The sequence below is a fragment of the Haliotis rubra genome, unplaced genomic scaffold, assembly GCF_003918875.1.
Source record: "Haliotis rubra isolate DU_JTF1 unplaced genomic scaffold, ASM391887v1 Scf217, whole genome shotgun sequence".
Lineage (NCBI taxonomy): Eukaryota > Metazoa > Mollusca > Gastropoda > Lepetellida > Haliotidae > Haliotis > Haliotis rubra.
This window is the reverse complement of record NW_025766192.1, coordinates 809,018-832,961: the sequence shown is the minus strand read 5'-3', so window position 1 is coordinate 832,961 and position 23,944 is coordinate 809,018. Positions and strand designations below refer to the sequence as shown.

Below are 23,944 nucleotides of genomic sequence, written 5' to 3'. Positions count from 1 at the left end.
CAATGACAAAACCAATGTCTGATGCAATTCCCTATTTTAATTGTATCATGCCTTCTCATAGTTTCCATGTGAACAAATGACTAGTCTTTGTGTTTAGGATGGGTGCTACCAGTCCAGCAAGATGTGCTCACCTTGAGCAAACACCTTGTAGCATCACCATTTGACAACAATTCATAAACACATGATATGGTTGAAATCATACAGTTGACTCTGATATTTTCAGACTGACTGACTGAGTTTGGTTTTACGCCGCTTTTAGCAATATTCCAGCAACATCATGGCGGATATTTTCAGAGGTTTCCTGTTAATGTTGAAAGGGTTTTGTTGCTGTTATTATCTTAATGCTGCTCCGATACTAAAGTATTAAAACCTATTGCATGATGTACTTGCAGACGAGTATTTTAGACGAAAAATACTTGCCAATTTTAGATACTTATTCAATACCGTCAGTAAAGCAAAACTGTAAACACAAAACTTAATAAGTTCTTCATGAGTATCACTGATAAAAAACTACACAATTATCCAGTCTAAATAAACTTATGCTCAGTATTATTCGTTACACTGCTATACTGAGTCTAAAAAAACCTTGTGGAAGGTCGCGTCAGGTAACCTTTCCAACTGACCAATCAGAACACAGCTTACCAAATCGCGAAAGTGGACATTCGCACATACCTTTTGAACTTTTACCTCAAAAAAGTTTGTACCTGACCGATTCCAAATGCTATTTTCCGTACGATTGGTTCCTAGTGATGCATGCCACAGCAGTGAGTAAACAGTCGCTGGAAATAGCGTTTTGTCAGTATTAAAGCATGTCAACTTGCGGAAATATTAGCTAATTATAACCATGTCAACAGGAATCCCAAAGCGTATATACTGCAGGTCAAATATCAGTGTTTTAAGCAGATTTTCATTTGTTGGGAGATCAGTGTTGGCAACCGGGGACGAGAAAATCCATTTTGTAAGTCCCGCCGAACCCTAAATAGTAGCCTTTGCCTGATTGGTTAAATCCGTTAGGCCGTCTCGCCTTTGATTGGACGGTCATAGGTCGCTCAAAGGTTACCTGACGAGACCTTCCACAAGGTTTTGTTAGACTCAGTATAACAGTGTAACGAATAATACTGAGTCTAAGTTTACTTAGACTGCACAATTATCAATCAATATTGCCATTAAGCAGCAACTTTGTCCACAGTGTCATCAAACATCATTGTTATCAATAGTGACCAAACGAGATTGTTGTAAACAAACAGATTTGTTGTCCAAATTGTCATCAAACAGCATTGTGATAAAATTATCATCAAACAGTATTTTCATCAATATTGTCATCAAACAGCATTGCTATCACTTTGTCATCAAAAAGAATTGTTATCAATATTGTCATGAAACAACACTGTTCTAAGATTATCATTAAACAAATCTGTAATCAATATCGTCACCAAACAAAAATCATATCAATATTGTCGCCAAACTGTTACCAATGTTTTCATCACACAGAATTGTCATCAATGTTTTCAGTAAACAGCATTATCATCATTCAACAAGCACTCGTTGAAGAAAATAAACATCTCAATCATGATATGGTCTGTATAATGGAATGGGATGAAGGGAGGTAACTCTGAACACTAACCAGCAGTACATCTTGACCAATGGAGACAAACTTGAAACCAAGACTAAAGTCAGGAGGGGAAGGTTCTTCAGCTTTAAAGAAATATCTAGATACTGTATCTAATATATACTGAGGGGAAAAAATAAGGGATCACATGAAAGCACAAGTGTTCCCCTTATTTTTTCCAGGCTTCTTCACAAGCTATGGGATACAAAGCTTGTGAAGAAACATGGGAAAAAATAAAGGAACACTTGTCCTTTCATGTGATCCCTTATTTTTTTCCTTCAGTATATATCTTAGAATCATAGGTTTTTGGAAGGCAGCACACACTTGGACTATAACAAGGGATGCTGTGTTAGACATTGTGAATTCTTGAATGATGGCTTGAGTTTAATCAAAAGTTATCTTTTATAAGTTAGTGACATATTTTACTATGACTTTTGACCAAATTTACTCAAACTGGTGACCACTGCCAATACCTGTACATATGATACGTCAATCATGTTCTCACATTACTCATCACTTGACACACAGTACCAGATTCCTGGAACCTTGAACATATTTATAGTGGTTTCGTATAAAGATCGCTCTACCGTGGTATTGTAGAAAGCTGATTTGTCAGCAGTCTCAAGGATTGCTAATGGTTTTAAACATTCCAAGCCAAAGATGTGTGAAGAGTGAGTGAGTGAGTGAGTAGGTTTTACACTGCTTTTAGCAACATTCCAGCAATATGACAGCAGGGGACATCAGAAATGGTCTTCACACATTGTACCCATGTGGGGAATCGAACCCGGGTCTTCTGAGTGATGAGCGGACGCTTTAACCACTAGGCTACCCGCCACCCCTGATGTGTGAAGAGTTCGGACTGTCTTGGTCATGTACATGCATCAGTTAGAGACAATGACAAGAAAAGTACAACCTTTGATTTGAGCAAATCCAATGCAATGACTTTGAAAGCAAAGTGTATGGCTATATTCAAAAACCAATACATGCAACCAAGGCATTTTCCAAAAATGATATCATTAGCATTTTTGTGAGTGAGTTGGGTTTGAAGTTTGAACAGTATAATACTTATTGAAATATCATGGCTTGTGAGTTTTAAGGGACAATATGTCAATGGATCTGTAATTGTAATTTTGACTTCTAATCATATTGGCAACAATTACACTTTCTCTTCACTTTGAATCTAATAAAATGCATGTACAAGCTAGTTTATCCTGCACACAACATATGCTGTTGGCCTTGCTGTGCTGTGTTCAACTGTTTTGGTTTACAATTGAATCAGGAATGAAACAAAGGTGTTACATCACAGTTTTTGAGGCATGGTTTCCAAACACACAGAGAGTGAGTATGGTTTTACGCCGCTTTTAGAAATATTCAGGAATATCACCAGAAATGGGCTTCACACATTTTACCTATGAAGTGGGCATAGAGTCATCCCACAGACGCCATCCATGCTGACTGGGTTAACCTCTTTGGTCGTGTAGACAAAGGGTCCAACTTCAGATCAGAAGGACCATGGTTTGAACCCCAGCACAGGACTCAGAAATTTTATGGCCACTTCACCCATGTGTGGAATCGAACCCAGGTCTTCAGCGTGACAAGGAGACGCTTTAACCATTAGGCTCCATCACTGCCCCTCCAACCACAAAAAACCATCGACGTACTGTCCCTTCAAAGCGGCAGGAAAGTCAAAAGTGAAATATGTATCTGTGATGAGTGTCAGGTGATCATGCACGGGCTAGTATGGCAGCTGGTTGCTGCATGTCTTCAGTGAGTTGGGCAGGTAGCGAGGTCACGACAGTCACCAGGTTGTTGGTCAACATCAGCAGCCTGGAATATATCAACATGAGAAAACATCATTCCTCCGAGATGACAAGTCCCGCATCTCTATTAGAAAAATCTAAATATTTGTTATATTTGTATACTTATCCTGCACTACTTACTTCCTGCACTTATTGCTTACGGCTCGAAAAGCGTGGCTTGCCAGACGATGTCAAAAGACGTAGAACTGCAATCACTTCCTGGTCTCGGCTGCTACTAATTCTGCGCATGTGTCACCGGAAGGTGACGTCAGCCACCTCAGATTATTGCCAGAAATCCAACAGATGGCAAATAAAGTGGGGAGGTAGCTGATAGCGCAGGGTGGGCCCTTATCATAAGTAGTGCAGGATAAGTATACAAATCTAAAAAATATTTAGATTTTACTAAATTTTTTAACTAATCCTGCACTACTTACTTCCTGCACTTTTATCCGACAGGCTGGAAGGTGGGCGTGTCATCTGAGGGATCACCTCGGTTATTATATAACAGCAGCCAGCTATTGGTAATGCGCCTATACGGAGAGCGAATCAGTGAGTGACGATCAGGCAGTGGTAATTCGCAAATAAGACCGAGTCATAAATGAAAAGAACCACTAATTTTACAGCTGGCGAAGCTTAAGGAATGCAGTAAAAAGCATGGACTTGAAACACAAGTAAAACTCCTTAGCTGACATACCTAGTTGTTTCTGAAGAAAACAACTCACAAGGAAGGAGGGTCACTTTCTTCGGAAGATGGCGAGTTGCTAAGCAACCACCAGTGGCCCGAAGCTGTTGACATCGTTAACGTCCTTGACAGCCATGTTACGCAAATAATGACTGGCAAAATCTGTGTCCGACCTCCAGAAACAACCTTGCATAATGGATGACACAGTACAATTACTGTGAAGCGCCATAGTCGAAGCAAGCGCCTTTGGTGCGGTCAATGTAAGTTTTGAGCGCACGAACCGGACATTAGAGCAACTCAGTATCGTCTTCAGTGCCAACAATAGATGATAATGGCGGAATAGAAAACTGTCGATCAGGTTGACCTGGTAGTTGATTTTTAGCGATGAAATCCCAACACAGACCCAAATGTACAGAACCATGACGACAACGACGCTCAAACTTGACCCTAGTCACGTCGAGGGTGTGAACCTCACTCACAACAGCCGCTGTCGCTAAAGACAAAAGGAAAGCCGTCTTCCTGGATAAATCAGCGAGTGAAGCGTTCTCAAGTGGTTCATAAGGTGCACCACGGAGATGGTCTAAAACAGTGTTGAGATTCCATGCAGGCGGTCAAAACTTCAATTTCTGGTCTTCAAGTTTGAACGAATGAACCATGGCCTGTAATTCTGGGATTTTGGAAATCCTTCTGTCAGTGGGAACTGCTTAACTGAGCTAATTGCTGCCAAATATGTGGCAATGGTGCCTCCCTTCAGACGCCTGGACGTTCAGAGATAAAGTAGGAAATCTGCTATGAACTGAGGCGATGCTTTCAGCGGATCCTGCTTCCTGGTAACACAAAGTTGTTCAAATGACTGCCACTTGTCGTCATACAAGTGTCTAGTAGAAGTTCTGTGCGCCGTCGCAATGGCTTTGGCTTCTCTGGCCGAAAACCCCTTAGCACTCAGTGCTTTCTGTAAATGGTCCATGCGTGCAGATGGAACCGATCTGGAGCAGGATGCGGAAGACAGCTGTGAGGGTGCACAAGAACTTTCCTCCACGTGGGTAGAGGAAAGGGATCTCCTACCACTAGACGTGACCAAAATCAGGCAAATCGTCTCTTTGACTTTTTCGAGAACTTTGGGTAGTAGAAGCCATGAAGCCTCTCCCACGATAGGCTGAGAGCATCCACTGCCCAAGCTGCTGGATCCGGGACTGGGGACACATGCACTGGCAGTTGATGGTTTTGACTGGTGGCAAACAGATCTATGTTTGGAGAACCCAGAGCGTGACTCAGGAGAGTGAAGGCCTCCTTGTGTAGCATCCATTCCGTGGGAGCAACTCTGCTGGGTCTCGAGAGAGCGTCTGCTAGTATGTTTTGGCACCCCGGAATATACTGAACTCTCAACAGAATGTGGAGATCATCGACCAGTTGAAAGAGACGAAAAGTCTGATCTAGAAGAAACTGTGAGTTTGTCGACCCTTGCTTCCGGATGTACCATACCACCGTGGTGTTGTCTGTGGCCACCAGAAGACAAGTTCCTCATAGTCGATGTGCCCAGTGATGAATAGCGAGGATCACGGCCTCCAACTCCAGACTGTTTAAGTGTCAGCTTTGGTGTTGACCCGACCAAAGGCCGGCGACCGTCTGATCGTGTAAGTGAGCACCCCAACCTTGCATGGAGGCATCCACGAACAGTTGGTAATCCGGTGGCCGCTCTGTCAAAGAGACTCCTCCTAAGACGTTCAATGGGCGAGTCCACCAAAGAAGGTAGCGATGTAACTGAGGTGGAAGACAAAACCGTTGATGAACATATGCCCGACGAATGTATGGTTGAAGAAAGCGCTGCAGAGGACGAAGTTGGTAAGGTCCTGCGCCAACGTCAACAATCCCACGAGTGCCAGCCACTCGCGGAGTGAGAGAGGTTTGGAGAGCGCACGTGGAATAAGAGACTGAATCTTGTTCCACCTGTCCAGAGGAATCTGAACTAGGTTCTTGTCCGTCTGGAAATGGCCTCCGATGAATGTCAGAGTGTGAGACGGGACAAGCTCCGATTTGTCCAAGGTGACAACACAACCTAGTTGGCGCAACAGATGAAGGGTGAAATCCCATTGTTGTATAAGAAGCAGACGGTCTAGCAGGTGCATAAGGCAAACGTCCAGGTATGGGGCGAAATTGATGCCCCTCAAATGAAGATACCAGGAAATAGGAGTTGTGTGTGATACGTGTGAACAACCATGAGGCCATTGAAATTCCAAACGGGAGGACAGCCCATTGGAAATGTTGATTGTTTGCAGTTCTACGTCTTTTGACATCGTCTGGAAAGCCACGCTTTTCGAGCCGTAAGCAATAAGTGCAGGACGTAAGTAGTGCAGGATTAGGTAAAAATTTGAATTTATGTTAGGGTCCGTTCCTAATTCATAATTTATGGGGGTGATGATGATTTTAGGTGGGGTCAGCAATTTTGTACATGGAAATATTTTAAAATTATGCTTAAAACATTATGGGAAGGGAAGGGGGTAATGGATTTTGTACAACATGCAGGGCTGGTTCACTTACTTTGTACATAAATTTTAGGGGGGGGGGTCATTCACATTGTACATGCTTCTCCATGAAAATCATCATCACCCCCTCTAGCCATAAATTATGAACGGCCCCTTAGACCATAATTTTATTGAAGACTGCACTTCTTCCGCTGGAAGGCAATTTCAAATGTCCCGCAATGTTGGTTTATATTGTTGATAGACATCACACTCTATTACGCAATATTTCAACTATATAATGGCAGACTAAAACATAATCATACTTGGAAGAGACATTCCAGTGATTGAAATCACGAGCATCGAACAGCGCCATTGGCTTTTGATAACATGCAGACACTCTACAAAAAATGTACAAATGAAGGGCAGGTTACCCCATTCAGTGGCTACACAAAATTTCTGGACATGCGTCAGCATGTCTAACCAAGTATGGGCTGCGGACGACCAATGATAAACCGTATCTTCACTGAATATCCATCACTGAAGTTCTATGTCAATCTCCCTACCATTCTCTGATTTCCGGAGCTAGAAACGTTTCACCCTGATCGGCGGCAAATGCAGCTTTCACCGTCTTAAAGTTGTCCTCTATGTTCTTCTTTTGAACAGCCAGTGCAGAGGAGCTGCCCTCCAGGTTTGTGACGCTTTGCTACAAATATACAATCAATGCTCAATATTTTTTTAAACCATTCTCCAGTTTGAATTAAGCCCTTGCATGATTTACTTGTATGTATATTGTTCATCGCACTCACTTATATTCTACCTATATGGTGGCTGTCTGTAAATAATTTGGGGTGGTGGGGTAGCCTAGTGGTTAAAGGGTTCGCTTGTCAATCCGAAGACCCGAGTTTGATTCCCCACATGGGTATTAGTGTTGGGAATTGGTTAAAATTTCATAACTGATGATTGGTTCATTACAACCGACCAATCATCGAAAATAATTGGTCAGCATCATTATCAAATTTTCCTGGTTATGTTTGTTAATGCACAAAACATAAAGAAAAAACATGTAGTTCTTTCGTTTTTGGCAAATTGCTAAAAATGCATTTGCAAATTTCACATACTTAAAGGATGACTAGTATGTTAGGAACATAAATTTCATGAAGTCTATAAGACAAATTCAATCATGATTTGGAAAGAGCTTGTAGTGCTTATGAAATATAACATACAAAACCAACCTTGTGAAAAAATATTGTTCATGCAAACAACTGTTCCATAACTTCCAAAATTGTTTGTGTTCGATTGTGAGAAAACATGATCGATTCCTTGGTCATTTAGTCATTGCGACCAATCCATATTCACTCACTCCCTACAAAATCTTTCGGCAAAATGTTGACAATACTTTCATACACAAGGCAATATGGTGATTGGAATACAATACTTACATACAACAAGGCCAGCTGATGAGCTATGTACTTAGGTTTGGATTGTGTTGACAGGTCGTTGTTCATCTGCCGAGCGAGGGTAGCAAGATGGTGGAGCCCAGCTAGCTGAGTGTAGTAGTCTGGAACAGAAAGGCTCTGTAAGCACGGTTTTATGTGACATGCAAATGTGCTTCAAAAGTACACACAAATGTAGAGAATGGGTGCAGAAAAGACATTCACCACATCCCAAGAGACGCACAGTATTATTCATTGTACCCACAACTAGGGGTGGGTATTGCAGAGAATTTTCATATTGCGATGCGAAAGCATATATTGCGATATGTATTGCAATATATTGCAAGAAGTTCTTTTTTAACAAAAAACTATAATCGAGTAATGCTTGATTTATAAAGCAAAAACACACAAAAATCACTATGCTTGATTAAGCTTTAATAAAAAGTTTTAATCATGACAAAATAAAAATGTAAATAATATCTGGCACAAATAAAAAAGGAAAGGAAGAATTTACAAAAACCCGGAAATATCTGAAGATTTCCGAGGGTTACGAAGTTTTCCAAACGCATGTCAAAATACCGGTTTTTCGATCAGCGTATCGCAATACGTATCGTTTTCATGTCTGAACCGGTAAATACCGGTAAACCGGTTATATTTCGCAGCCCTACCCACAACACATCTACGACTTTGCTATGTGTCTTTTTTTATTCTTTCAGAGCAGGGGCGAAGGGGTAGCCCAGTGGTTAAAGCATCGCTTGTCATGCGGAAGACAGGTTTGATTCCCCACATGCGTACTATGTGTGAAGCCTATTTCTGGTGTCCCAAACGTGATATTGCTGGAATATTGCTAAAGCAGCATAAAACCATACTCACTCACTCACTCTCATCATTTCATCCATCAGTCTACATGATCAATGATTCATTCCAGTCTCTATAGAAATGATGAAAACCTACACTTCTCTACACTGTTACTTCACAGGACCTTCATAATGTCCGCAAGAACACTCAAAACTAATAATTGGGAGGCCCTGGGACCCCCATTTTTGTGAGTCAAGGTAAAACCCTGTGGAAGTGGAAGTTTTGTTTGTTACTCGTCTAACGCCGCACTCAGCAATATTCCAGCTATATGGCGGCAGTCTGTAAATAATCGAGTCTGAACCAGACATCCGGTGATCAACAGCATGAGCATCGATCTACACAATTGGGATATGATGACATGTGACAACCAAGTCAACCTTACCACCCGATCCCGTCAGTCGCCTCTTACGAGATATTTTACCATAAGAATGACTCACTATCGAGTGTTGTTTTCTTCAGAGCAATAGACAAGGCCTCAGGTCTCACAACATAGGCTGCAGCACGTGGAAACAGTCGATCCAGCCACTTGCTTTCAAGGTATGCCTGTTGGCGAGTGAACAATATTACAGCCTAACAAGCAAATGTCAAACCTGGATCAGACAAACAAGTGGTTGATAGGATGAACAAATATCCATTGAATGAATTGTTCCACAATGAAAGCAATAACTGTTTATGGCAATGAAAAGCAAGATATACCATGAGTAAGTGAGTGAGTGAGAGTGTGAGAGAGTGAGTGAGTGAGAGTGAGAGAGTGAGTGAGTGTGAGTGTGAGAGTGAGCGAGAGTGACTGAGTGACTTATTGAGTCAGTGAGTGTGAGTGAGTGAGTGAGTGAGTGAGTGAGTGAGTGAGTGAGACAGCAAGTCTGACCACCCAACCCCGTTAGTCGCCTCCTACGATAAGCATGGGTTATTGAAGATTAATTCTAACCCGGATTATAACATAATAGTATTTTGACTCTAATAATCGCACAACTGTTTCCAGGTTATTGACAGAATTTGATTTCGAACCCCTGTTCTTAAAAAAAGACATACGTTAAAAGCATTCCAAAAAATATAATATATATAGAGGAAATGCATATTGGGAACATAAGCAAATACTAGTTAAGGAAGAGGTGTGTTTACCTGGATGTCCAGTGGACTGTTGCACCTCGCCAAAAGCTGATGCATCTGGTCATATACAACTCGGGCTGCAACACACACAAGGTAACCATTAAGTGATGACCCTATCAAAAAATATTCATGAATGGTCAAGACAAATACACTCAATGTCAACCAAGATTGAAATTAACTATATTGCATGGTTAGGAGTGGAGTGGAGCGAGTTTAGTTTACATCGCTGTTAGCAATATTCCAGCAATATCACGGCGGGGGGACACCAGAAATGGGCTTCACAAATTATACCCATGTGGGAAATCGAACCCGGCTTTTCGGCGTGACGAGCAAAGGCTTTAACCACTAGACTACCCCACCGTCCCGCATGGTTAAGAACTTGGGATGAAACTGTATACCATGGTATTAGTAGAACCGCGATATTTTGCCTTCCCAAAATTCGGCATTTTCGGTTTTCGTATTTATTAACCTTTTAAAACCTTTTCTTAAATGTCTAGAAATCAAATCATTTTATCAAAATCTATGCATTTCTTTGCTTGACCTCTGCTATTTTCTCGGAAGTATGTTCCCATATACCGAACCCAACACGGACTGAACCAAAGGCCTTGTACCACAATACGTACCGTACCACGGTAAGAGCGTACCGTTTCACCCCTATTAAGAACTACTGACAGTACAAACTCTATGTGGCACTGTTAAATAATATCATGATCATCATAACATGTCAATAATTGAGTGAGTATAGTTTTTATCAGTATTCCAGCAATATCACGGCGGGGGACACCAGAAATGGGCTTCACACATTGTACCCATGTGGGAATCGAACCCGGGGTTTTCAGTGTGACGAGCAAACGCTTTAACCACTAGGCTACCCATCAATAACCAGTCACCTAGTTATTAAAGTGATTAAAGAATAAAGTTATAAAAGTTAGTAAAGAACATCCCAGACCTCTGTTGACAAAAGAGTTGCTTGTCTTCCCATTATCAATTCTGTGAGATGGTTGCTAAAACAAAGCAGAAAGTTAATTAATATATAAATAAAAATAAATACAAGGATAAATGCACCAAAATATGAAAACAAATAATTTCCAATCATGAGATATTGTTGTTCATATCTATCATGCTTGTCCATGTCAACAACTAGCAAAGATCAATACCAATCAATACACACAAGTGATCAGCAAGCAATCATGGTCAACATCTGTGTCGCTTTATGCAGCAGTTACCACGGTTACGCTTCAATCTGTTGACGCCGTTATCAAGAACACAATATGGCAAGGTCAAACATCATAAAATGTCAACTTAAACATGATTTTCTTTTTTTTGTCAATTTGAAAAACATATTCAGTTGAAAATGTTATACAAATTTCTGCACTACGCATGTGGACCTGCTCAAAAGCTAACATTCAGCCACCTGCTCAAAAGCTAACATTCAGCCACATTTCTACACCAATTGAAACATAAGAAAAACATTATGTCAATACAGTTATATATGATTTAATGACCCTGTAGAGATAACTTGTATTTTAATGAAAACAGAACAAAGAAAGGTGAAGAGCCTTAAGCAAAAAAACATTTAAACAAAAAATGGTCTTTTCTCTCAAATAACCTGTTACCCGGTTACTGGTAGGTGTCTGAATTGCGAAAAAGACGAATGATAAAAATTATCGGTGGTGGGAAGAAGTATTAACCTTATTGATGTCGATAATATCAAACATAAACTATTGTGATGAAGCAAAGTTGTATTCCGTGTAAGAAAAATGCCTAAGCTTGACTCAGTTAACCAGCAACATGGCAATGGCCTATGTCAACAGTCCCACTATGCATCTGTGGAAGATTAGTAACTGGTCAGCTTAATCTGGATGTACTGATCTGAACTTACGTCGGAAGTAAACATGCAAAGGTTCATATTGCTCCGTGTGATTTATGACAATCACCAATTTAATTAGAATTGATAAAGAGAGCATGTTTAACTGGAAGGTAAACCATCTTGAAGCTTTATACCATTCTTACTAGTAATGTGTATCTTAACTAGGGACCGCCTCCATGGTGTAGTGGTTAGAGCGTCCACCCGGAGAGCGGAAGGTCGCGGGTTCGATCCCCGACCGCATCATACCAAAAGACGTTAAAATATGGTACTTGTTGGTCCCAGCCTGGCGCTTGGCATTAATGGGTAGAACAAGGACTGGTCGGCTCGGAGTCAGTATAATGTGTCTAAGTGGGGTATTCATGCTTCACTGCGGCATGGTATCTCAGTGGGCTAGCACTATAAAACCAGCTTAAGTCTGGGTAAGTACAAGCAGGCGCACATACACATACACACGCATGCACGTCGTCATATGAGCCAAATATTCTCAAGCACGACGTTTAACCCAATTTCACCTCACCTCACTTGGGGGAAGTCACATCAATGGAACTGCACATCAGGTAGCCTTGAATGAGGATTGTTAATTTAGGTAACTGACACATTTTGTTATTTATTTTGTGCCTTAAATTAATTTTCAGTAAGTGTTGAATTTTGAAAAGAAATACAGTTTGCTCCCCCACCCTTGTATAGCAGCATCCTTGTGCCTTAGCTATAACATTTCAAGGCAAAACTGTACATGGGGGTAGAGAGAACTATTTATTACCTGCAGGTGAGTTAAAGCATATGTTTTCATTAAATGTTAACTGTCAACTTTGCAATCCATGCATAAATCAGAGCTTGACATTCACGCTATCCCACTGGCCCGGGTCTAGTAAAATGTTGACAGGACCAGTGCATCTTTGATAAGTGCTATCCTGACGGTCTAGTAGATATTTAAGGCTGTCAATATAATTGTACTGGTTTTGAGCTTTCAAAAAAATAAATGAATGAAGTCCTAAAAAAACAATGAACACGGCAACGTGTGAATGTAACTTTGCCGTATGTCTTAATACGATATGTTCTGAATGTAACCAACATTTTCCAAGTGCTTCAATTTCAAAATGCACCGTTTCTTGGTGAATGTGGCACTGCCACCCAAAACAAAGCAAAACCTAAAGAAGACAAGCTTCACGAACAATGGACATATGATGAAAAGAAAAGACAGTGTACTTTCCAACAAAAAGGGCTGGCGGAATTCCCCTGGTTGGAATGTCACGTTATGAACGGGGTGGGGAACATGTATTGCAAACTTTGTCGTAAGGTTGATGCTACAGGGTCGTTTGTGACAGGGTGCACAAACATGAAAATACTATAAAGTCACACCAAGTATCAACAATGCACCAAAAACTAACAGAAAATGGATCGAGTTAAAGTCCCCCTCCTATCCAAGACTTTAAACCGGACAATGCTGTAAATCTTTGGCTGAAGACATCAAGGAGTACCAGGATGCCAACATTTGGGGCTATCCCAACTTAGAAGCCAAACCAACCAGAAGTAGTCGCAGTTGAAGACAATGATGATCACAATGAGCCTGAACAGCCAGCTGTAGCAGATGCCAGAGAAGCAGATGTCGTTGACGCGGCTGCTGAGGGATTTGAGGAGGATGCAGCAGACTATTATTCCCACAATGAAATAGAGTCTGACGAGGACTTGCTAGTGCTTGAGAAAAGGGCATATGCTTTGTTTTCTCAGAATTTGCCGTCTTATGACTGTTGATTTAGAACAGTCCTGGATGGATATCATTAAATTCTAATCTTTGTGAACTGCTATATGAAGATTTTCTTGTGACAAATTTGTTGTTTATTGCACAAATGCCATAAAGGTTCACTTTTCTTGTCATTGTTATTTGCAGCAATGGTCACTATTGACTAGGGTTTTAAATTTTTGAAATCAGTAAAATATTCAAAACTGTTTTCTGAAAATTCTGATTCTGATTGAATAAAGTCTTTTGAGGAGGGAGTTTTAGTTCTTTGTCATTTATAAGATAAAATTCTACAAAGCAAGTGCAAATTTGAATTTGATATTAAGAGTCCCTTAGCAGGACCAGTAAAGACCAGTGATTTTTAAAAGTTACTGGTCCTGTGGTCTTGTTCGGGAATTTGGGTGACTGTCCAGCCCTGTGTCACCACTCATCAGTGATGAGAAATATGCCATTTTCACTTGCAGCTTCTTGCATATTTGCTCCATTGGTGGATCCAGAGGGGGGTCCAGGGGGTTCGAAACACCTCCCACCCCACCCCACCCCTTTAGAAAATGACTTAAGACCACATTGAAGATTTGTTTTGCGTTGGCGGGGGTGGGGGGTGTTTGAACCCCCTGAACCCCCAGAACCCCCCTTTCAAAATTCCTGGCTTCAAAAGGCTTCAAACCTAACTCACTCACTCACACAAGCACCTACCTGTGTGAGTTCCTTCCTGCAGAGTAGATCTAGCTGACCACACAACGACATCATCTCTATCTCGATGTCGGTCGGTGTGTCCGTCCCTGACAACAGGGACTCGTGAAGCCGAACTGTCACTGGAAAATACAGCATTGAACAATGTGAAATATCGTTGCAGGTTTATCATACAGTCTACCTTGAAATTAGTAATAAGGGGACCTGGACCCATAGTTTTGTTGGGCAAGGTAAAGCCTAGTCCGTCACACAGACCCTGAAACAAATATATCCAAGAAAGCCCATGCAAGTCTAGAATATGTGGCAGTAGAGATATCAACAGTTTCAGAAAATGAAGAAAGAATCTGGGCTCCTTTTCATTATATTTTATTATTATTCTTTTTATGAACAGTTTTTTTTTCAGTAAAATACATTCATTTCAGAGACTAGATGTTAGTCTGTGTAAAATCCTGTGATGCAAATTGAAAAACCTTATCCTATTTGGAGTGAAGACAAGCTGGGAGCACCTGTAGAATTCAACATCACATCTCAGGGCTCGATTTAGTACTTTGTTACTTGCACTGGTGCAACCCAATATTACAAAGTGCAATCTAGCTATTAGCTGAACTTGCACCTGGTGCAACTCAATTTTTGAGTGGGTAAACTCTCAATAAAACATCTAAATAATTCAATACCATATTTCTTACATTACATATTGCAATAAAAGCAGTGCAACTGGAATTTGGCTGGTGCAACTAGGTTTTTATCTTAGGTTGCACCTGGTGCAAGTAGGTGAACATCTCTTAAATCGAGCCCTGCGTCCTTGTTAGGACAAGCTCTGCCACAGATCACATGTCAGTAAGACGTGCAACAATGTTAGGTTTACAACTCTTATAATTGTCTTGTAATTCCCACATTATTAATGAGTCATGATGAACACTGTCAGCTAAAAAAGGTGAAAATTTATGAGATTTGGGAGTATATTCTTACTCATTCATCTTTCACCTGATATAGGCATAAGAATACACTCCAAAATGTTGTGCCAATCATCATAAAAACGTTGACATCCATAAACTTTCACATTTTGAGCTTTTCACTTCTAAATGCTGTTATAAGACATTGTCAGCAAAGGTGACAAATCAGAATAGCCTTTGTAAATATATGATCTTATTTCCAGTCAGCTCTCTAATCATTAAAAAGATCTAAGTGAGAGTCTGAGCACCTGGCATCTAATTGCTGAAAGGTGTAGGCTAGACACAGTGTATAAAATAAGGCCCGTCCCACCGACGGAGACGGTCTAGATTTCTGACGGACGGTCTAAATTTACAGCTAGCCAGCCCGATGGTCTGGTAAATTTTTTAGATGTTCCATACATCTGTGTAAATTCACCATATTTGGTCTGTTTAAATCCATTTTTGGCTGGTAACATTTTGAAGTTACCAGCCCTGATGTCTGGCTGGATTTGTGGCTTATTTCATACACTGCTAGACACCAGGATCCATGGTCAGGATCCAAACAACATTGTTTCAATCATCATCTGTTCAAAGATATTCAAGAATTCTGTTAAGTCCCCCAATTGGGTAGAACGATGCTCATGATGTTGATCACTGCATTGTCTGGTCCAGACTCGATTTTTTACAGACCACCGCCATATAGCTGGAATATTCCTGAGTGCTGCTTAAAACTAAACTCACTTACTCACGGACTCTTAACTCTCAGCCAAAACCAGAACATGGAACAGCAACCTGTACCCAAAACAAGTTCATATTCCTTAACCAGAAGTGAGGTGAGGTGAAATTGGGTTTAACGTCGTGCCTGAGAATATTTCACTCATATGACGACGTGCATGACGACGTGCATGCGTGTGTATGTTTATGTGGCGCCTGCTTGGACTAGCCCAGACTTAAGCTGGTTTTATAGTGCTAGCCCACTGAGATACCATGCCGCAGTGAAGCATGAATACCCCACTCAGACACATTATACTGACTCCGAGCCGACCAGTCCTTGTTGTACCCATTAATGCCGAGCGCCAGGCAGGGACCAACAAGTACCATATTTTAACGTCTTTTGGTAGGACGCGGCCGGGGATCAAATCCGCGACCTTCCGCTCTCCGGGCGGACGCTCTAACCACTACACCACGGAGGTGGTCTCCTTAACCAGAACCTGGTTCATACAAAGGTTACTGTGGATGCTTGTTTCTTTCATATATCATGCTTATACTAAGTTAAAGGCACATAATATGATATCCCAAATCTAGAAATTTGAGAAAGTTTAGTCAAGTAACCAGTTAAGTGTATAATGCAATGTGGAATGGATTCATCCTAGTGTACATGTCTGTATTCAGAGAGTTTTGCAGAGAAATAAACCTGGCATACATCTGTAGTGCTTACCCATGCTGACAACTAGGGGTGGGTATTGCAGAGAATTTTCATATTGCGGTATATTGCGATGCAAAAGCATATATTGCAATATGTATTGCAATATATTGCAAGAAGGAATTTTTAAAACAAAAAATATACTCATAATTGAGTTGATTTATAAAGCAAAAACATAACGAAATCACTATGCTTTAATAAAAACTTTTAATCATGACCAAAAAAACATAAAAATAATAATTGGCACAAATGAAACAAGGAAAACAACAATTTAACATCAACACTGTGGTTCAGCCCAAAATGCTGCCATACTGAAGCCTTTGCCCTTGTATATGGCAATACAATAAATTGTTCGTTGTTGGAGATCGCCATTTTACAACAAACGCATGATTTCCGAGTGTTACGAAGTTTCCGAACGCATGTCAAAATACTGGTTTTCGATCAGCGTATCGCAATACGTATTGTTTTCATGTCTAAACCGGTAAATACCGATATACCGATTATATTGTGCAGCCCTACTGACAACAAACCTATCAGTACTTTCACTGAAGAAATATAAGGTTAACACTTAGTCTCTGTAAATTTGTAATTTTGATAGGAACAAAAACTGCATTTAATTTTAAAAGGAGACCGAGTCAGGTGGGAGACTCCCGGACAGGAGGAAAATGTAGACTTCTTTCATTTAGGGCTCCTGAACTGCAGAAAGGAAAAATAATATAGTTCACGAACTGTGAGAGAGACATAACAGGTTTGTGTAACAAAGAAATCCAACTGATGAAGGTACTGCCATGCATCAGTAGGTAATCTGCGTTAAATTAACTACAAGTTGTACAACTAGTTCTCTTAAATATCAAGTGAAGGCTACGTACTGACCCAAAACAAGTCTAGAAACACCAGAAAACAAACAAACATTTTCTTTGATAATCAGCTGATAATTATAGATACACATTCAAGGTAATCGTTTTCAAATATCATATCTTCTATAATCAAACAAAACCAATCAAACAATTAGAGCACATATGCGCTATAAAGATTTATCAATAAACGTGATAGGCCTACTCAAAGTTATTTCCGTGCATCTGTATCATGTTATTGTTATTGTTCTAGATGTGTGCTCGAGGTGTGTGCGAATATTGCTGTCTCAGACAGGGTCTTTTGTCAAATGCAAACATACACTCTAAAAGACGTAATCATCCACAGACAGGAATGACATTAAATAACTATTTTGTGTCCCGACCGCATTACCTTTAAAAGCCGGGTCATAATGTACCGGTGTCACAAGAGGTTGACTGCACGGTGCCGCCATGTTTTGCTGCCTAAACGAAACGTCATTTCCGGTTCACAACCCACAACACGTCGTCTGCTATTGATCATTGTGATGAGTTGAAGACGTACACCATGTACAAATTGTTAGCACCCACGGGAGTAGAAAAATCTAAAACATTATTCTAAAGAGGGCGTGGCATGAAGTAGCCTACACTCTATGATTAGCGTTTATTTTACATAAATTTATGCATTTCGTGAGTTGTATTTGAGTAAGTTCGTTACAACTATATGAGCCCAACCATATCCTGTTCCGCTGTTTAGTCTCAAATTATCCCAGAAAACATCTACATTACATTTGGCTAATATAAATTTTATATGAAAATTGACTGGGCTTCTGTCTACATAAACAATAAAAAGCGCTAAAACCTGCTGCACAAAAACCAGCAGTGGAACCAGTTTACGCTGACGCATGAGAATTGTGACGTCATAATGACTTGGTCGCTTGTGAAGTCATAGAACCGTGCGGAGCTCAAAAGGAGCGTAAGTATTATATACCTTCTAAAATCATTTCGTGATCTAAATCAAAAGAACTCTTGGTGAAACTTTCAACACCTGATAATAATTATCAGGTGTTGAAAGTTTCACCAAGAGTTCTTTGGATTTAGATAAATTATTATTGTTTGCTAACAAAAATAAACGTCATCTTTTATGTAATGACTAATAAACAAACATTGGGCTTCACCATGCACATTTAATATTACGTAACTCGCTCCCACAGATGAAACCTTGTCTATTTACAATCTGCATCTCTAGCATTATACATGTAGTACTAAACTTAAAGGACCCGTGAAGATCCGGGGTAGAATAGGTCTTCAGCAAGTCTTCATGCTTGTCGTAAGAGGCGACTAACGGGATCGGGTGGTCAGGCTCGCTGACTTGGTTGACACATGTCATCGGTTCCCAATTGCGCAGATCGATGCTCCTGCTGTTGATCACTGGATTGTCTAGTCCAGCCTCCATTATTTACAGACCACCGCCATATAGCTGGAATATTGCTGAGTGTGGCGGAAAACTAAACTCGCTCACTCACTCTTAACTTAAAGAGTTTACTCAAAGAATGCCGGGAGCCAGAAAGCTTGTATTAAGATATCTATTTTAAATTCTTCTCGAACACACAAGACGATTTAGTATTATCTGAGAGATAAACTTACTGCATTATTTTCCAATTCCGTAAACTAAAACTATCACCTTCCAAAATGATTTCGTCTATAACAGTTTAGCTAGTTGTGCAACATGTACTCTTCCCACTGAAAGAACGGCACTCACTCCCTCATATTAAATATTAATGAGTACTTGAAATTAAGAGACACCAAGTTCCTGTTAAGAGGCAGGAAATCCTATTGCAGGGTGACAACAGTAAATATTCTTCATACTAGGCTATGTACGGGAGCCATTTAGGGCCATTTTTTAAATTTCGGCTTATTATCTTGATAATTCAAAACACTAACATAACATTTCAAGATAATTACTTACCTCAGAATATATTTGACTGGTGTACGTTTGCTAGTTCAATACATCAACTTGAAATTTTACTTACATACCTTGGAATTCCAGTTTAGCATCTTGAAATTTCAAGATAGCTATTTAAAGTATTTATATACTACAAACAAAAAGTATATGGAAAAGTATTTGATAGTCATATATAAACTTAAACGTAGTGTGGTCATTTATACTCTAAGGTAAATGCAACTTTTTGTGTGCTTAATGGACACTTTAAACGACATGTTGGAACATGCAGTCAAGCAACTGATTCAATATTCGTTGAGTTTGAGACATTGTAAAAAACAGCGAAATACAAGGGTGCTGAAACACACCAGCACCGTGTCTGATTCAAACGCCCAAACACAACAGCCTAGTGCATGTGGAAGACAGACTTCCCGTGCAGCTTGTGGCAACGTTTCATTTAAAAGAAGCAACAGACAGTATTGAAGACGCACAACTTCTTCACTATGCCACAGCGCAGACCGTTAAGCGCCCACGACAGAAGCGGGGCCATTGCATGGTTACAGGATGGTGAATCCATAAGAAGGTTGCTCACCGTCTTCAGGTGTCTCCCTCTGTCCTTCACAAACTGAGGGACAAATTCCAGACCACTGGTAGAGTACAGGACAGAATTCGCCCTGGAAGACACAGAAAAACATCAACGGCAGATGACTGATATGTTTTTGGCTCCAAGCCCTTCGGAACCGATTCACAATTGCCAGTGCCCAGTTGCCACAAACTACATGGGAAGTCTGTCTTCCACATGCACTAGGTTGTTGTGTTTGGGCGTCTGAATCAAACATGGTGCTGGTGCGTTTCCGCACCATTGTTTTTAATGAAAATGAAAATGAAAATGAAGTGTGCAAACCCCACCCCCCCTCCCGCCCCTTTCTCAAGAGTGTGCACCCCCACTTTCTCAAAAAGCTGTATCCGCCCCTGCTACGCACGTGTGGCCTGCATATGTTGTGTTTTTTTACACAACTGTGGTTTTTTAATAACATGTGGCAACCGTATATGTGATGTCATCAACGGCATGTTTTTGTTCTTTACTCCCAGTAAATCTCTTTATTCCAATTTGTTTGCTGTTTCTATGAGTTTTCATCGTTTTCAAAATATTTCTTTCCAAATGAGAATAATGTTAGACCTTTTTTTACTGAATATATTTGACGTTGTTGCTTTAGTGTGAACTGTGGCAAGCTTGCATTGGATGTTGATGATGTTGCGTTTCCATGTGCAATAACCCATGTTTTACAGTGTCTACCGCTGACTTAAATGACGAGGTCATGGAACTTATGTTGACGTATGTTGACTATATTGGTAGTGTAACCGTATATGTGAAATATCAAACTGTTACAAATGTCCTGAAAATAATAATAATAATAATCAAAGAGTACTTATCACAATGTAACTGAACCGTTTTATTGTCATCAGTGATGTTCTTGTTCCAGGCGCTTCGCAATGTTCTGGTCCAGAAAAATGCCAGAACCGGATCCTTTGGAGGATTCGGACACCGACAGCGTAGAAGAAGTTCAAATAACTCGCTACCTTAACCAAGGCCTTCTGCAGGGCCTCCAACAAGCCAAGGCTTGCAATGATGTGAAGCTTGGTGTCAAACGTCAGACCGGATATTACCATCTGAAGGATCGCAAGCATGCTGTGATCACACCAAAGGTTGTTGCTTACGACGGCAAGCACTGGGACCTCACTGTCTCAAACAGACTTCATAGGGCCACACCTCGCTTAACTGCTTATGCTATCGAGAGGGAGATCGCTCGAGAACAGCTTCAACAAGTAAAATCAGAAGAGTCTAGACAACAGGCAGCTTCTCGTGTCCTCCAAGGGCTCCACGCGGAATTCCAGGACAGGATTACACAAAGCCTGGTATTAGAACAGGAGATTCTGGAAAGGATGAAGAACAATCTTGCTGTTCTTAAGGACGATGCTCACTGCGAGCTGATGAGGAAACACAACATTAAGCATTTCGATGAAGAAGCAGAAATAGAGCGAGAGAGACAGGTCGCCATGGTTGAGATCTTTAATGGCTGCATGAAATCCCCTAATATGTCTCGCAGCGTAGAGAACATGTTGGGCGGGATTGCTGAATCCAATCACCGTAAGAGCATTGTCCAGCAGGATCTAACCGAGGCCTTTGCACGTTATAACGAGGAGGAAGTTGAGGCAGATTCCGAATATAAGGACGCCATGATGGAGATGATGGACGAATCTCTAAACACACTGCGGCAGATGTTTAATAAGAACAACACCAAGAGACTGGAAGAAGATGAACGAAGGCAGAGGTTAGTTGACTTGAAAAAACAAAGCAAAGATCCCAACTTCCGCCGACAGAGGAAAGAATTTGATGGCGTGATGAATGACCTCCACAATGCATTCGATAACCTGAAACAGCAAGAGATGACAGCGAGCTCGGAGTTTGAGACTCTTATGTCGGACAGGAAGGAGTGTGTTCTTCAGGAACTGAGACGCGGCTACGCAGCCCGTTGGGTGGACAAAATATCCGCCAGGGAGAAGGCGAGGCGGATCCAAGAGGAGGAGAACCTTTTACTCCAGAAAGACCCATACCGGGATCAATTGCTGAAGGTTGTGTCAAGAGTCCAGAGGCAGATGATCCTCCAGAAGTTTGCTGGCCGCTGGATTAACCTGGCTGGAGCGCGCAAGATCGAGGAAGAGATAGATGACCTTGAAGGCATTGAGAACGACCGCGATAAGAAGTTGAAAGCAACTAGAATACGAGCGCGTCGTCCGTCTTGTGTTGTGAGCGGCATTGGTGATTGACTCTTAAAACAGTCCTTGTTAATTCGCAACAATGCCCTTGTTGGAAAATCAAAAGCATTTTCTTTCATCCATGATTTGATTCACTTTTGTAAACAACTTTCATTTATCCTTTTTTTTGAAACATTGTGACCATAGCTCTAACTACCCAAACCTTTTGCCATTTAAGTATATTATCATTTGAATTCAAAATGTTTTTGCTATTTTTCAGTCCGTAGGCTCACATAACACTTGCTTTTGGCTTCAAAGATTCAAGCTCGTGATGCATACTTCTGCGTTAAATAAATCTTTATTATGTTCACGAAGTTCATGTCTTCTTTTGTTGAGATACCTCTCAAGTTAGATAATGGTTAAGAAGTATTTGTTTGTTGTTTAATTTTTTGTTTCATATTTTACCGCTTTTCTGCAATAATTTGAGGTCTGTAAATAATCGAGTCAGAACCAGACTCCCCAGTGATTGACATCATGACCCCATCTCGTAAGTCTCCTCTTATGACGAGCATGGGGTGGTCGGATATTCACAATCGCTTTTTTTTTTTTTTTTTGTGGGGTGGGGGTGTGGGGGTGGTTAATTAATCGAACTATCGATACACTGTCATTGTCCATGACCAGTAGACAATGCATCGATGATAATTATATAATTATAATCAAGTCTTAACATAGATGCCACAACCACAGTGTCGATAATTTTTCAATATTTGGTGTGAGTGACGAAAATGTTTATGAGACAGAAGTCAGAGGAATACCTCCCGTAGCTCCGTCTGAACGCCCCAAGCCATATGCTGAATCTAGACTCGGGGACGTAGTAGGCGTTGTCTAAACAAGAAAATGTACAAGATACGTATGAATGTGTCGCAATAATATTTTTAAACAGCTGAACCTATACCTTTTAATAGTACTGCAACAGTACTCTTGCACTAAATATTCTATCTGATTGGGTTATTTGGGAAGATGTATTCTGGTGTTGCTGTCGTGACTGGCCTTCCAGGACTGGGACTGTCTTCAAGGCTCTCGCTGTTACGCTTAAACGTTGCTGTACAACTCTAGGGTAATGTTGGGACTCGAGTTGTACTCATAACTTCATGATGATGTTCAATGTTAAGTCCATTTTCTTCAAGAAGCTCCTCACTGCACGGTCCTCTAGTTTGTCCGATGATGGGGTAGCCTAGTGGTTAAAGCGATCACTCGTCAAGCCGAAGACCCAGTTCGATTCTCCACATGGGTACAATGTGTGAAGCCCATTTCTAGTGACCCTCGCCGTGATTATTGCTAGAATATTGCTAAAAGTGGCGTAAAGTCCTACTCACTCCTCCCGTTTGTCGATGTTCAAAGACCCCTGTTTGTGGCATGGCCCTTTTACAGCGAAACTGTTTGCCCAATCGACCGACTTTATATACATACCTAAATGACATACGATAATGTCCACAGCAAATGAACGATTTCGTTAATTGGAGGTTTAGAACGTGCCTGTCAAATCTCGAAGTCCATGCTAATTTATTTACCAGCAGATCATTTTGTCACGGATGAGGATTATTGTTCGACCAAATTAGGGGAGCAAACAGCATGATCAGTTGAACTAGTGAAAAAATGTGATGTAGTGAGTGAGTGAGTTATTATTTAACGTCACATCGGTGATGTAACTCATTAGAATAGCCCAATGATGACTACTGCTACAGAGTAACAACGTGTCTGCATTGTGTTTTACAACCAGTTGTTGTAACATTCAAACCAGTGGTT

General features: G+C 40.8%; 2 protein-coding genes across 2 annotated transcripts; one reads left to right on the top strand and one right to left on the bottom strand.

The window, feature by feature from the left end:
* Window positions 1-1,726: 1,726 nt before the first annotated feature.
* Window positions 1,727-17,942, bottom strand: LOC124277044. Its single transcript, XM_046712702.1, has 8 exons — window positions 17,855-17,942; window positions 14,258-14,376; window positions 10,903-10,957; window positions 9,966-10,030; window positions 9,281-9,386; window positions 7,992-8,110; window positions 7,116-7,255; window positions 1,727-3,436 (listed from the first exon to the last, which is right to left on the bottom strand). The coding sequence occupies exons 1-8, from the start codon at window positions 17,913-17,915 to the stop codon at window positions 3,334-3,336; spliced, it is 768 nt and encodes a 255-aa protein (XP_046568658.1). The 5' UTR covers window positions 17,916-17,942; the 3' UTR covers window positions 1,727-3,333.
* A 416-nt stretch (window positions 17,943-18,358) lies between these two features.
* Window positions 18,359-22,506, top strand: LOC124277042 (interaptin-like). The gene is made up of 2 exons (XM_046712697.1): window positions 18,359-18,415; window positions 20,866-22,506. Exon 2 carries the CDS (start codon window positions 20,876-20,878, stop codon window positions 22,208-22,210), a length of 1,335 nt encoding a protein of 444 aa, XP_046568653.1. The 5' UTR covers window positions 18,359-18,415; window positions 20,866-20,875; the 3' UTR covers window positions 22,211-22,506.
* The last annotated feature ends 1,438 nt before the right edge of the window (window positions 22,507-23,944 follow it).

Excerpts from the sequence above, each read along its gene's own strand:
- LOC124277044 (XM_046712702.1), bottom strand. The coding sequence starts at position 17,915 with ATGGCGGCACCGTGCAGTCAACCTCTTGTGACACCGGTACATTATGAC. Across the intron at positions 14,377-17,854 it reads TTATGACCCGGCTTTTAAAG|TGACAGTTCGGCTTCACGAG; the intron begins GTAATGCGGTCG and ends TGTATTTTCCAG. Across the intron at positions 10,958-14,257 it reads GCAGGAAGGAACTCACACAG|CAACCATCTCACAGAATTGA; the intron begins GTAGGTGCTTGT and ends GCTTTGTTTTAG.
- LOC124277042 (XM_046712697.1), top strand. The coding sequence starts at position 20,876 with ATGTTCTGGTCCAGAAAAATGCCAGAACCGGATCCTTTGGAGGATTCG.